The following is a 14,331-nucleotide window of genomic DNA, read 5'->3' as shown; positions in this document are numbered from 1 at the left end:
TGACAGGCTGCAGCACTCCATCCATCCACTGCCAGACTTTTTGGGGGGCCAGGCCAAGGTGGAAGCCTTTAATCTTTTGGTTATGATAAATAATCCCATGTTAAACCTGTACATCAATGGTTTATAAATCACCCGTGCTGCTGGTGCATGAGCAGATTGCAGACCTGGCAGTGTGATTGCAAGGCTTGTGTAGGAGAGAGCCTGGGCAGCTTTGCTGTGCTTCTAAGGGGAGAAATAGTCAGTGGCATTTGGTGCAAGTCTTTGTCTGAGTTTTGGGAAAAAAGGTGCCAAGCTGCCCTTGTGCCAGCAGCAGGAGCCTGGGATGAGCCTCCAGCAGCACTTGGGTGCGTGGTGCTGGGATGCTCTCAAGGCCTCACTCCCAGGACTCATCAGTTACACTGCAAATGGCTCCATTCTGTCCTCTGCCGTGCCCCTGTGAGGCTGTGGCTGCCAGAACCCAGCGGTGACACTGCCTCTCTCCATCCCCATCCCTCTGCAGAGCCGTTCCTCTCGCTGCTGCTGGTGCTGACAGAGATAGATTTCTCCCTGGACCTGCAGGTGCAGTGGTGAATCAGTGGGGTGGTGACCAGCACAGGGCTGCCAGCGTGGGGCCCTGGCCCCTTCCCTGACACTCCTTTGTTTGCAGAATTGCAGCTTCTTGGACGAGAGCTGGCTGCTGCCGGTGAGAGCCCATGGGGAGCCGTCCTTCCGCCACCTGGCCCTCCCTGAAAAGTCAAAGGAGGAAGATAAGGAGCAGTATGGTGGGGAGGGATTGCCACACACCCCGGGGTGAATTGGCTCAGGCTCACCAGGATGAGCAGAGCTGCCTCTGCTATCGAGGTTGGATAGTGCTGGGTACCTGCAGCATCACCAGGAGCAGATCCCAGCATTCGTGGGAGTAAAACCAAGCAAGGGAAGCACCCAGGCCTGAATCTCTGATATAAGTGATGTTTTCCCGTGCTCCCCTCCCTGATTGCCAAAAGAATCCCCATTTCCCTGGGCTGACACAGATTATGCATCAGTTGGTTTGCTCAGTGAAACATCAGTGTGGTACTGAGAACAGCGGGGACGCCCTCATGTCTTTTAACGATGCAGAGCATCCCTCCACCACCTTTTAAACCCAAAAGAATCCCCAAAAAGCTCGAGGCAGCTCTGGGACTGGCCAAGGCGTGCACTGAGCCGTGGTGGTGCTGCAGAGCCCGGGATGCCGCTGGCTTTGGGGCATTTCTGGCAGGCAGTGCCGGCTCAGCCCGGCTAATGCGATGTGACACTGAGTGCTCTGCACACAGCAGCGCCTCTGGGGACGGACAGCTGCGTCCCCCGGCTGCGTGGGGACATGTGGGGTGAGCCAGGAGGGCTCTTCAGTGGGTTAAGGCTTTGCTGTTGCTTTGCCATGCCATCCATAGAGCGGCTTTGTCCCTTCAGGGTGTGGGCACAGCCGGATCCTGAGACAAGCGGCCACTGACAGTCCCAGCTCAGCCTGGGGCGCTGGGATTTGCCTCTCCCTGGGCTCCCAAAGCCCCAGGTTGGCATCAGTGCCAGAAATTATCCACGGCACGGGGTCCTCGGGTGTCCCACGGCCATTGCCACTGTCACCATCCAGTCTCTTTCAGGTGTGCAGTATTTATGAGACAGTCCCGTGCCGAGCACTGGGGATGGTGCTCAGGTAGGAACTCTTGATCCTTCTCTCCCCTCTGCAGAGGAATCTGGTCAGCACAGCCCTGAAAATGCCCCAAAAAAGGGAAATAAATATCCAGCTTAGAGCACTGGGGCTGTCTCGGGTGCTTTTCTCCCCATGAGCTCAGCCTTGCCAGTATCTGCTGTCCATGGGGTGGCTTTTCCCTGCATTCAGTGTATGGGTGATGGTACCAAAGGGGAGCCAGGCAGGGTCCCTGGGGCTGAGCTGGGGCTCGGCTGCACCCCCAGGTACGTGGATGGCCGAGTCTTTGTCACCGAGGTGCTCCCCGAGGGCCAGGCAGAGGCGGACGAGGTGGTGCTGGCCGGTGACATCCTGGATGAGATCAACGGCTGCTGCCTGAGATTCGCCTCCCCCGGGCAGGTGGGTGGGGACACAGGGGACACAGGGGACACAGGCCGGGGCTGTCCCCCCTGCTGCCCCTGCTCCCTCCTCGCTGCAGGCTGGGGCTGTGCTGCAGAGGCTGAAGGGAGAACCGCTCGCCCTGCGCCTGCTGCGGTGGCGCTGGCACGACGGGAGCGTCTTTGAGCCGCTGCTGCCCTACCTGGAGGCCCTGAAGGAGAAGGAGCCGCAGTTCCAGCTGCAGCACAGCCCCCGGCACAGCCCCAGGGACGAGGGGCAGCCCCGGCAGCTGCAGGGGGGCAGGTGGGTCTGTGCCATGGGCTGTGCCCACAGCATCCCTGAGCTCTGCTCCGGGCTGTGGGGCCAAGGCTGCCCCCGTGGCCTGGAGGTGAGAACAGGCCTGGGAGCATCTTCCCGTGCAAAGAGCAGCAGGGGGGATGTGGGGAGTCCTCCCTCTGATGCCCCCGAGCCCTTTGCTCCCCAGGCTGCTCTACAAGCTGCGGTTCCTGGGCCAGACCAGCGTTGGGACGGTGAGGCTGTGGGGCAGAGACCTGCCGGGGGGTGAATCATCTCTTTGGAGTTCTCTTCATGTCTCCAAGGGTTATTCCCCCCTTCCCATTCCATTTCAGTATGGTGGCAAAGAGGTGCTGGAGGGGGCCATCCCTGCTGTGCTGGAAAGGAACTTGGCACCACGGGTGAGCAGCAGGGCTGGGGACATCCTGGGGAGGGCTCTGGGAGACAATGCAGGCCATGGAGCAGGCCATGGATATTTTTTCCAATGCAGGCCATGGATATTTTTTCCAATGCAGGCCATGGATATTTTTTCCAGCTCCAGGTTCACTTGGCTTGGCTGAATATTTGCCACCCCATCACCCCTGTGAGGTTTTTTCAGGTCAGAAGCATCTCAGCAGCCAGGATAGGAAAGGGCATTAAGGAAAAATGCAGCCACATGCAGGAAAGAAGTTGGAAAACTCTGGGAAGGCTAAACCTGATTCCAGGGGTGCTTTAGGGCTCAGGTCACTGTAGTTTGAGCCTCTGGGAGTTGTTTTTGAAAAGGTTGAAGTGTGAAAGCACTGGGTGGTGGAGGAAAAGAAGCAGCAGAGAGAAAACTTGAAAAAGCTGAGGCTGACTGTGCTTCATCACCTCTGCATTTGGATAATCTCTGGTGAGTGTCTGATTAAAAACAGAGCTCAGGGCTGTGCTGATCGAGGCTTCTTCCCCCTCATCCCCCTGCAGGAGGTTTTATTTGACGTGAGGGAGGCAGAAGTCCTTGTGCAGGAAAAGGCTTCCTCCAAGGTGAGTGAGTGACATCCAAGCTCTGGGAATCTGGTGGCATGGGGAGCCCAGCTGGGGATAGAATAAACCAGGAATGGGGCTGGCAGGGCCTGACCAGAGCCCCAAACAGCGCCTCCCTGTCCCTGCACAGCTCCCGTGTCCCCATGCCTGTCCCTCCATCTCCTGCACAGCTCCTGTGCCACCATCCCTGTCCCTCACAGCTCCTGTGCCACCATCCCTGTCCCTGCACAGCTCCTGTGCCACCATCCCTGCTCCATCTCCTGCACAGCCCCTGTGCCACCATCCCTGCTCCTCTCTGTCCCTGCACAGCCCCTGTGCCACCATCCCTGCTCCTCCATCTCCTGCACAGCCCCTGTGCCACCATCCCTGCTCCTCTCTGTCCCTCACAGCTCCTGTGCCACCATCCCTACCCCTCCATATCCTGCACAGCCCCTGTGCCACCATCCCTGCTCCTCTCTGTCCCTCACAGCTCCTGTGCCACCATCCCTACCCCTCCATATCCTGCACAGCCCCTGTGCCACCATCCCTGTCCCTGCACAGCCCCTGTGCCACCATCCCTGCCCATCCCTGTCCCTGCCCAGCTCCTGTGCCACCATCCCTGTCCCTGCCCAGCTCCTGTGTCCCCATCCCTGCCCATCCCTGTCCCTCACAGCTCCTGTGCCGCCATTCCTACCCCTCCATCTCCTGCGTGGGACGCTGCACGTGGAGCCCCAGGATCTTTGCCTTGTGTGTGCTGTGAGTGCTGCCTGTGGGTCCTGGCAGGGCACAGAGGGCTGTGGCTCTGGGATGGGGCTCTGGGAAACCTCAGAGCAGCCACAAGGTCCTGCTGCAGCGGGAGGCAGGGCTGGGCTCGGAGCTGCCTGGATCATGGATGTGTTTCCATTTTTAGCTCTTCCCCCGAGAGCCCTGACGAGAGCACGTTCCACTGCCTGGTGTTTGCATCCAGCTCTGAGCAGGAATGCGAGGAAATTATCGGGAGAATCGGTAAGGGAAGGGTTTAAGGCTTCAGCTGCCATCAGTCACACCGTGGAATAGCAGGAATTCTGTTCCGGTCCACCACAAGCAGGATCTGACTTAATTCCTTTCATTGAGGTTACTAAGATGAAGGGATATTTTGGTATTTTTCTGGTGTGGGGTTTTTTTTATAAAGGACCACTTGACAATGATTTTATTTTAAGAAACAGCTTCTAGGCATACCCAGCTGCTTCATTGTTTCCAGGAAGGACTTGGAGGAAATACTGTTTTCAAGGGATGTTATTTTAAACATACTTTTCTTGCAGGAGCTGAGGTTGCTACTGCAGCTCAGCACCAAACCAAGCAAAAATCCTAGGACTTGGAATCTTCCATTTTTAATTGTCCTAAATGCAAGCTGTGTGGTTCTTCCTGAATTACATGGGCCACTGAGGATCCTCAGATTTCCCATGGGGACATTCCTGGCAGGCAGGGGCCCTGGAGAGCCCTGCCCAGGTGATTGACCTGAGATCACTGAGCCTTACTTGGTGCTTAACTTTGTGTCTAAGTTGTGAACCTCATTACTTTGTAGCAAAGGCAAAAGATGCCTTTTCCCCTACAGCTGTAGCAAGGAGAATAGGAATTACTTGTATAAAACTTATTTCAGAACAGGATTGTGGCAGGACTCTGCTGAGCCGGGGGCTGGGTGTGCTCGGAGCAGCGCAGGACAGGGAGGAGAGGAGGAGGCTGTGTGAGAGGGTGGTGAGGAGTGCCTGTCCTGTTCCTCCAGCTGCAGGATTCAAGCACACAGAGTGGTTTGTCTGAGGGAGAGGAGCACCATGAGGCACCACTGGCCCAGCAGCAGCAGCTGAGGGATGCAGGCCCTGCCTCTCACAGCGAGTTGGGATGGATTTCATGCTCTCCCTCACCATTGTGGTGGTAGACCATCCTCTTCCTCACCATCCTGGGTGGGAGATCACAGATACTGGAACCTGGTGGGGACTGCTGCTACTTGCCCCAGAACAGCACAATTTCCACTGGAATAAATCAAGCCAGGCTGGCTCAACCACTTCCCTGTGCAGCTTTGTGTGACAGCCCCAGCCTGACTGGCAGAGCCTGTTCTGGCAGGGCCCAGCAGCCTTGCCCTCCAAGCTCAGTGGTAATTACCTCTGAGCACTTTCCTCCACCACAGCCCCGCAGCTGAGGAACCCAGAGGGTTGAATTCAGTCACATCCCATCCAAAAGTGTGGATGGGAAACGAGAATCCCATGGAGCCCCCACCCCATCTGCTCCCACGGTGTGCAATCAGCTGCTCCCCACGCAGATCCAGGACTGGCACAGCCCAACCCCATGGGAATGCTCCCCACACTGCTCAGGAACAGCCAGGTGGTTTTACTTCAGCCAGACCAGTCACAAATCCAGAATAAACTTTCCCTGCATCCACTAGAAAGGAAGAAATAACTAAGCCTGTGCCCAGATCAGAGAAAAGTCCCCCAAAAAGCCACTGCAGCCTCAGCCAGTCCTCCTGCACCCTACACAGCTGTAGGGCACCACTCTCTCTGGCCACAGCAGGGACTCAAGCTGCACAAAATCTCCAAAATACTCCAAAAGTTCTCCATTCTGGTGCCAGCAGAAGTTTAGTTGCCACAGCAGCAGCGCAAGATTACAGCAATCTGTAGGAGGCAGAAGCTTCTTCAAGCCCAAACCAAATGACAAAGACTCCTCACATGTGAATGTAAAACATTTAATTTAAAAATGTTGACACTACAATATATAAAATAGCTATTATAAATGCACATAGTGTATTCTATAGCTGCCAGGTTTACGTTTTTTAGGAAACTGTAAGTTACACTGTGGTTAAGACTTGAAGTTTCACCCTCTGAAGGAAGTCCACATTGGATCACAGTGATGCATGGTCAGACTAACAGCCCCAATTGTTAAACACTTGGATCAAGTCATAACCAGTTTTATTGCAAAAGGACCCTGTACACATTTATATCAATTCTAGTACCTTACAAGTTTATCTACCCAACAAGTCATTAACATACAGAAACATGCATGAGAAGCAAGAAAGAACACCCATCCCTTCTGCATATTAGCAACTTGTCACTCCTGAGCCCGAGGCTCAACATCACTGAGGTTTATGTGAACAGTCACTTTTAGCATTCATCCTGAGTGAAAGATGGAATGACTTAAGTACAAATGCAACATATTATAAACAATTTCTTACAAAAAAAGTCACAAATTAAAACCAAAGTATTTTACAGAATTAACTACAAAACACCATAAAAACAGCCTTCACTTAAGCCCTCTCTCCCCGTATCCTGCGAGCCAACTGGATATCTTTGGGCATGATGGTGACTCTCTTGGCATGGATGGCACACAGGTTTGTGTCTTCAAACAGACCCACCAGATATGCCTCGCTGGCCTCCTGTTTCAAGAGCACAAGAAACGTTGTTAAAACCCCTCAGCGCAGCTCCCCCGGCACCGCAGCCCAGCCGGCCCTCGGCAGTACCTGCAGAGCACCGATGGCCGCACTCTGGAACCTCAAATCTGTCTTGAAATCTTGGGCGATTTCCCTGACCAGCCGCTGGAAGGGCAGCTTGCGGATCAGCAGCTCCGTGGATTTCTGATAACGACGGATCTCACGGAGCGCGACGGTTCCCGGCCTGGATGGGAGAGGGAGGAGGGGGCGGTGAGGCGGAGCAGGGGCTGCGGCAGCCGGGGCCGAGCCGAGGGCCTTACCTGTAGCGGTGAGGCTTCTTGACGCCGCCGGTAGAGGGGGCGCTTTTCCGGGCCGCCTTCGTGGCCAGCTGCTTGCGCGGCGCCTTCCCCCCGGTGGACTTGCGGGCGGTCTGCTTTGTACGGGCCATTTTTCCTCACTTACCTACAGAGACACACACGCGTGACACGGAGGCCCGGCTGTCCCCGTGACCCCCGGGCCCGACGCCGCCGCGGCCGATTCCCTCACCCCCTCCCCCGCGGCGGGCAGGCGGCCAGCGGCCTCCCCCGGGACCGGGAGGAGGGGTAACGGTTACCCCGCCGCCCCCGCCTCGCGGCCCGGCCGCTCCCGTCCCCGGGGAAAGGCGACTGAGTCACGCCGCCTCCTCCTTCCTCCCGGGCCGCCCCGGGGTGGGGGGGGGGAGGGAGGCGCAATGGTGGGGGATGGGAACCGGCCGTGACTCAGGGCACGTAGGCAAGGCCGGGCCTGTCCGCCGCGCCCGCGGAGAACCCAAGGCCACGAACGGCCGCGCAACACCACCGCCCGCTTCGAGACCCGTCCGCTGTCCGGTACTTACCGGTAGGAAGAGAAGGAAGCGCCGGTGCCGGTAGCGCTGCGCGCCGAATCCTCTACGCCGTGCTGCTGCCGAGCCGCTCCTCAGCCGCCGCGCCGCTCACTGCGCCCTCCCCGCCGCGGGGACACGCTCTTTATAGCGGGGGCGCGCGCGTGGCGCGGTGACGTCACAATGCCTGTAAGCAACGCGCCGCACTATTGGCCGGGACCTCCGCCGGCGCCGTTGCGTCACCACACACAAAGGCCGTGCTCCGGTTCCCCGGCGCTGATTGGGCGCGTGGCCGGGCGCTGATTGGTTGTTAAAGTAGGCGTCCGATTGGGTGTTGAGGGAGGAGAAGGATCCAATCGGCGGCGGGCGGGCGCTCTGCGCGCTGATTGGACGAAACGGGGCAGGGTTTGGATCCTACCCTTTGTTGCGAAGCTCCACAATGGGAAGTCAATAGGAGCGGGGCGAGCGGCGGCGGCGCCGCGGGATCCCCCGGGCACCCCCGGCCGGCCCCGGCCGCCCCCGCCGCGGAGCGCCGGCCCCGGCCTGCGGAGCAGAGGCGCCCGGCGGGGGCTGCGAGCGGCGAGGGCCGGGCCGCGGGGTCCCCCCGCCTCCGCCCCCTCTCCCCCGGGAGCCGCCGGTGTGCGGCCGCTCCGCACCGCGCTCGGGGGCGGCCGTGGGGCGAGCGGGGGCCCCGCAAGGGGAGCGGGTCTGGCAGCGCCTCCGGTGCTTCTCGCCCGGGTTTGTCATTCCAGATGCCAAGGAAGGGCTGTCACGGGACCTGGATTGGCGGTGGGCCGTGGGGCTGGGATGCGGCTGCCCCGTGGCAGAGCCCGACCTTTGGCCCTGCGGAGGGAGCGTTCAGAGCTGGGGCTCAGCCCCTCTGCGCTGCCCTTCCCCAAATCACACTGATCTGTGGGGCACCGTCACCCCCAAAGTCAGTCACAAAGTTTCATTGCCAGTAGAAACCCAGAATCCATGCTCCCTGTTGGTGCCATCTTAGCATTTATCTTCCTAAGATAAATAACAATTCAATAATAAAACTTGTCTTTTAGGGAAAACTGCTGCCTTAAGTTGTACTTTGACTTATATCACAATTTTACTGTATTTGCAGTGACTGTGGAGGCAGGTCCCTGCTCCCACGGGAAGGCTCCCAGGATCAAGAAGAACAGGTCCCAGATGCCCTGGAGTTGTAGCACGTAGGATACACAGGGAACACAAACAGACACTCCTGAAGCTGTCCCTGAGGTTCCCAGAGCGCAGAGCAGCTGGGATCACCCATTGCATGAGGCTCTGTATCCTCAGCCTCTGGGCTCAGAGGATGGCAGGACCAGGATGGAGCTTGGCACATTGGGAATGTGTTGGGAGCGTGTCCTGCCCCTCCGTGTCCGGGCTGCCACTCAAGCAAACGTGGCACCGTGGTGTGACAGGGCCGTCACGTGTGCCAGGCCTGTTGCTGCCCAAGGGATGTCATCTCCCCTGCCTCTGGTCCTCATTTTTGGGTTCGTTTTCTCTCTTCTAAAGGAAAATGTTAATTATTTATCAGAGGCAAAAAGCTGTGCATCCACGCAGTGGCCTGGGAGGTGTGGGTAAACACTCACTGCGCTGTTTCGGAAGGTGAAAAGGGAATAATGCCCCTTTCGGCTGAGTTGTTCAGGCTCAGGGAAAACAAAATTTCTGGTAGTAACAGCTTTTAATACATTTAATTTGTTACTTTTGAGACCTCACTGCACGGTCACTAATGCCAGGAGGCCGGGTGAAACTTTGTTACCAGGAGCTCAGGGTCACCTTAATTATTGCCTTCTCCAGTTTCATAGCAATGGCTACTTGGACTTCTCATTTTGGAGATACTTAAGAATTTTTTGCTCTAGAAAAGCCTGGTGTGGAACAGGGTGAGGGACATGTGTACACACAGAAGCTGAGGAGGGCAAACCAGCACAGAGGTGGGAATAAATACACCCTGGGCACATCATCTGGAGTGTCCTCAGTGTTTCCCCACGGCCTGGCCGGGTGTGTGCTGAGGTGTGAAACAGCTGGAACACAGCTGTCAGCACCAGGGTGCAGAGTAAACACCAGCCATGAGGGGCTGGAGCCCGTGGCATCCAAATCCCTTTGGACAAAGTGCAGGTTGGTGGTGTTTTCAGTGTGATTCCTCAATAATTGAGTGGCTTTTCCAGCAGGTTTCATGGCTGACAGTGGCTATGGTTGAGTGTACAGGTGTGTGTGGAGATGCTCACTGAAACACCTGCTCATGCATTGACCAGGAACTGCATCACTCCAGGGCTCCAGCTTCCCCTGGAGGGTGGTTAGATGAATAAGAAGGTAATTGATATCCTGTGACTTATTCCTGCAAATGCCTGGGAATAAGCTACTAAATCACCCCAGGACAAGCCTGCCTGATACTGACACTAAATCATAAGTATCACTAAGTATAAACAGGAATTTAAAAAGTGATTTGCCTCCCCAAACCAGCTGCAGAGACCAAGCCTAAAGTTTATTATTAACGTTGCTGGGCCCGTGTGGGCTGGCAGAGGTAAGAAAGGTGTTTGCCCGATAAATGCCGAGTGCCCTTTCCCACAGCGCCAGGAGCGGGTCTGAGCAGAGCCCAAGAGATCAAAGTCCTATTAAAAGCAACTCCTATCATTTCCTCCCCTGGGAGAGGAGTTCATTGGCAGAGGGAGCGCTCCACATGGGAATTGGGCCGGTTCCTTGGACGCGGCTGCTCTGGGGGGGGGTTCTCCCGGGGGAGGACGGGGAGCCCGTGCTGCGATGTCCCAGCAGCCAGGTGCCATTGGTGTCACCTGCTCCCAGGTAGGTTCTTCATGCGCTCGCTGGGCCTTCCTCCCCCTCCTCCTCTTCCTCGCCTCCCTCCTCCTCCTCCTCGCGGGGCCGCAGCGCTGCTCGCGGGCCCGTCCTGCGCGGCGCTGTCCCGTGTGTGGGGAGGGCCGCGGAGCCATCAGCGCTGCCAGCACTAAAATAAGCCCTGGCCGCGCTCCCGCGTCCACGCGCGGCCCCCGAGGCAGAGGAAGAGGGGGAGGAAGGAAGTGAGGCCGCCTGACACAAATAACTCCCGGCCCCTCAACATGGGGACCGGCCGCCCCCGCTCCCGTCGGGGTTGGGCCGAGCGGGCTGTGTCGCCCCCTTAGGGGCCGGTGTGTCCTAAGGGCTTGGTGTCCCCCCAGGGGCTCGCTGCCGTCCTGCGGCTCGCTCCTCGCCCTCAGGGGCTCGGTGTCCCGCACGGTCTCCGTGTCTCCCCGGGGGTCGGTGCCGTCCCTGCGCTCGGGGCTCCCTCGGCCCCGATCCCGCCCCGCCACCGGGGGGCGCCCCGGCGCGCCGCCCCCACGGCTCCGCGCACTACACCTCCCGTCGCACCCCGCGCGGCAGGAAGCGCGGAGGCCGCGTCGCCGCGGGGCGCCTCTGGGAGTTGTAGTCCCGCCGGCCGGAAGCCACCGCCCGCCGCGTCCCGGGCCGGCGGGCGGCGCGCGCGCGGCGGGACTACAAGTCCCACCCCGCCCCGCGCGCCACCGGGGCGGCAATGGCGGCGGCGGCGCCTGCGCGCGGCGCCCTCCGTGCGGACCGCGCAGAGTGAATAATAAAGGTCTCCTCGGCGGCGGCGGCGGCGGAAGGCGGGAGGCATGTCCAAGGGCCCGGTGGCGGGCGGCCCTGCCGCGGCCGGGCCGGCGAGCGCCGCCAGCGCGCTGCAGGCGCAGCCCGAGAAGCCGCAGCACTACACGTACGTAGAGCCGGGAGCTTCCCCGCCGCCGCCCGCCCGCCCGCGCGCCAACACGCGCCTGACGTCAGCGTGCGGCGCGCGCGGGGGCGCGCGGGGGGACGCGCGGGCACCGGCTGGAACCGGCCTCGGCCGGCGCGGGCCGGGGGCGGCGGGGCGGGAGGGAGGGGCGGGGGATGAGCGACCCCCCCCGCCCAAGCCCCGTGATGCACCGGGGCCGCCGCGCCTCCCCCGGGGTGAGGGGACCCCCGGACCCCCGGTGACACCCCGGGCCCCTCGCCCGCCCGTCCCGCCCTCTCGGGTGACACCCCCGCCTGGGGTGCGGGTCGGTCCCCCGGGAAGTGAGGGCATCCCCCGGGATGTGACAGCCCCGATCCGTTCCGCGGCGGGTGAGGGGAGCCGCGAGTGACAGCCCCGGTCCCTGCCCGTGGTGTTGGTGGAGCGCGGGCCCTGCGGTGACACCCGGCCCGAGGCTGGGCCTCTGTCCCACGGGATGTGAGGGGACCCTGGGTCCCCAGCTCTGCCCCCCGCCCTCGGTGGGCTCCGTTCCTCCGGGGGTCGCCTCGCGGTGCTTTGAGGGGCTGAGGGTTTGCTGAGCTGTCACCCAGGGCTGTCACTGCTGTCCTCCATCCCTGAGCGGTCCCGGGCGTTACTTGGCACCTGTGGAGGGAGGTGTGAGGTGACAGGAGGTGCCCAGGGCCGCAGCCTCGCTGCTTGGTGGTGGAGCGGGTCCCTGTCAGGGCAGGTGTCTTTGGGAGTGACACAGGTGTGTGGAACATTCCCCTTGCAAGGTTTACATGGAAATGTCAATGAGCATTTGCCCCATCCCTGCGCTTGCTGGCCCTGCTCAGGTGTGATCTGGCTGTGCAGGGCCTCTGGCTGTGTGTCACCTCCATCACTGCACACACTCCCTCAGGGAACACTTGTTGCTGGGATGTGTCTGTCCTAACCAAAAAATACCACTCTGCTGCCTTGTCCCAGGGAAACACAACCTGTGGAGCTGTGTGAAGTTGGCCTGTGGTCAGTTGTTGGAGTTGGAGGCTGTGGGATGAGATTCCCATCCTCTTGTGCAATGGGTTAACGGATTGGGAGCGAACATTGTCTTTGTTGGGTGGGCTGGCGATGGATGGGTATGGCTGGAAATGGGTTGTGTGTTCCCTGTCCTTAAAAGAGAAAACTTTAGAACTGTTCTTTGTGAACAAAATATATGTGCTGAGCCGTTTCCCTTATCATTTTAGGGTGTTGTCCTACAAATACCCTACAAATACTCGTATCTCTGGCTTGTGTGGATGCCCCCACCCAAAGTGAGACGTGTGCTCTGTGTGCTTTTAATTTCCATTTTCATAAGGTTGGTGGTGGACTTCCTTACGTCCACACTGTGATACCTGGAATAAAAAGAGCTTTGAGGAATCCACAGACATGGGTCCATACAGCCTGTGTGCCTGCTGCTGGGATCACAGGCTACCTGCCACCCCTTTTCTTCAGGAATGCTATGGCAGAGTGAAGGCTTTCAGTTTTATTGTCATTGTGAAGATCCTGTCGTGATCTTTAGGGAACTGGCAAGCCACAGTCTCGTAGGTTGCTTGGTTTTTGGTGTGCTCTACAAGTCTGACAGTTTTATGGGGGAAATGGGCATGGAAGAGTCTGCTGGGATTGTTGCTGTAGGGAAAAAGAGGGAACAGGAGCTGCCTGTAGAGGTGGAATCACACTAGTGATGGAGAAGGAAAACAAGGAGATGAGGTTGAGAAAGTGAGGACACTGGACAGAGGAAGGTGAAGGTGATAACTTGGCTGAGCATGACTGTGGAAATAAGGATGTCAAGTATTAGGGAAAACAGAGGAAGAAAAACTTCAAGAAGCAGAGGAGATTGGGAAAGAGGACGGAAATGGGACAGTGTGGAACAAAGCTGGTGGTGCAATTAGCTTATTTCCAGAGGGCAAAACTTGTGTTTTGAAGATGGAATGCTATAAATACTTCAGTGAAAACAGTTGCAGAGGAGCTGAATAACCATAAGTGAGAGACGAGTTTGGGGGCTGCTGAGTGCTGACAGTGGGATGTGAGCCATCCTTTGGAAGTCTGGGATGTGTACACTGGGTCACATCAGACTGTAAACCTCCTCCTGATAACATATGGGAACTTATTTGCTGGTGGCTCATGTGAACAAGTTGTATGTTGTCAAAATGTAAATATTTTCTTCCTTTCTTTTTTCCCCTTAAATATAGTTTGTTTCCATAAAATGACACAAAGGTTACAAGTTGTAAACTCAAGTAAGCCTAATTATCTGCATACTTTGCTGTTCCCTGGGGACAGGCAATCTGGTGCTGGGGATCTCTCAGAAAGTTTTGGTTGTATTTGTAAGGAAATTTCCAATTTCTGTATTAGCGTGAATTTCCAAACGCTCTTGGTGTTACTTGCATGAGATTTTTTATACACTTTGAACCTCTGTCTTTCTGTCCGGAAGACTTTATGCTTACTTTAGATGTGCAGCAACAGAAAATGTGGGGAAAGCAGAGCTGGTGATGCTCTCTCACACCTTTGTCACCGTTTGTTAGCAGAAGTGGCTGAGCTTCCTTGATTTGTGTCCTTGGGTAGCAGTCGTGGAGTGCAGCTGGATCTTCCTGGAGACAAGAGCCTGGTAGATGGCAAAGTTTGCTGTTTAATTATGGATGGGCTGCTCCTTGTCTGGGGATGGGATTCCATTTGTAGAACCCGAGTGAGTAACAGAATACTCCAGGCTGCTCTTGTGCTCTCCCTGGGTTGCTGGATTAGATGTTGCTGCGTGTGGCTGCTTTCTGTGATCCCACAGCTCCTGTAGCAGGGTGACAGCAGCTTATTCCTGGGAACAAAGGGATGAGACAGCTCCTTCCTGGGGTTCCTGGAGGCTGGCATCAGCTTGGGGTGATGTGCTCTGCAGGGGCTGCATGGGAAGTGGGTTTCGTTTGGGCTGGCTCTGTCAAGCCTCAGCTGAGAATTGGTTTTGCAGCGTTTCTCAGCTCTGTCTAGCTTGTTATTTCTGCAGGTACCTCTGTCTTTAA

At 57.7% G+C, this 14,331-nt stretch overlaps 3 protein-coding genes across 6 annotated transcripts in view; 2 read left to right on the top strand and 1 right to left on the bottom strand.

Moving 5' to 3' along the window:
* The first annotated feature begins 1,563 nt into the window (after positions 1 to 1,563).
* LOC132081909 (uncharacterized) lies at positions 1,564 to 5,354 on the top strand. 2 transcript variants are annotated; one of them, XM_059485869.1, is made up of 9 exons: positions 1,564 to 1,666; positions 1,927 to 2,059; positions 2,139 to 2,341; positions 2,523 to 2,568; positions 2,668 to 2,733; positions 3,275 to 3,334; positions 3,987 to 4,069; positions 4,224 to 4,318; positions 5,076 to 5,354. In XM_059485869.1, exons 1-9 carry the CDS (start codon positions 1,656 to 1,658, stop codon positions 5,108 to 5,110), a joined length of 732 nt encoding a protein of 243 aa, XP_059341852.1. In that variant the 5' UTR covers positions 1,564 to 1,655; the 3' UTR covers positions 5,111 to 5,354. The 2 variants fall into 2 exon arrangements, 1 of the variants encoding a protein (XP_059341852.1); XR_009419755.1 differs by lacking the exon at positions 3,987 to 4,069 and having other exon boundaries at positions 5,076 to 5,129.
* A 659-nt stretch (positions 5,355 to 6,013) lies between these two features.
* LOC132081910 (histone H3.3A) lies at positions 6,014 to 7,805 on the bottom strand. Its single transcript, XM_059485870.1, has 4 exons — positions 7,585 to 7,805; positions 7,031 to 7,172; positions 6,801 to 6,954; positions 6,014 to 6,716 (listed from the first exon to the last, which is right to left on the bottom strand). The coding sequence occupies exons 2-4, from the start codon at positions 7,156 to 7,158 to the stop codon at positions 6,588 to 6,590; spliced, it is 411 nt and encodes a 136-aa protein (XP_059341853.1). The 5' UTR covers positions 7,159 to 7,172; positions 7,585 to 7,805; the 3' UTR covers positions 6,014 to 6,587.
* Positions 7,806 to 11,164: 3,359 nt separating this feature from the next.
* The window catches only part of UNK (unk zinc finger), a 45,098-nt gene continuing 41,931 nt past the window's right edge, over positions 11,165 to 14,331 (top strand). For all 3 annotated transcript variants that reach the window (XM_059485867.1, XM_059485868.1, XM_059485866.1), the window contains exon 1: positions 11,165 to 11,299. In XM_059485867.1, coding sequence (XP_059341850.1) covers positions 11,202 to 11,299 — 98 coding nt within the window. In that variant the 5' untranslated portion in view covers positions 11,165 to 11,201. The remainder of the gene's footprint in view (positions 11,300 to 14,331) is intronic.

The sequence above is a fragment of the Ammospiza nelsoni genome, chromosome 19 (genome assembly GCF_027579445.1).
Source record: "Ammospiza nelsoni isolate bAmmNel1 chromosome 19, bAmmNel1.pri, whole genome shotgun sequence".
NCBI classification, from domain to species: Eukaryota; Metazoa; Chordata; class Aves; order Passeriformes; family Passerellidae; genus Ammospiza; species Ammospiza nelsoni.
This window is presented reverse-complemented; position numbering and strand designations above follow the sequence as displayed.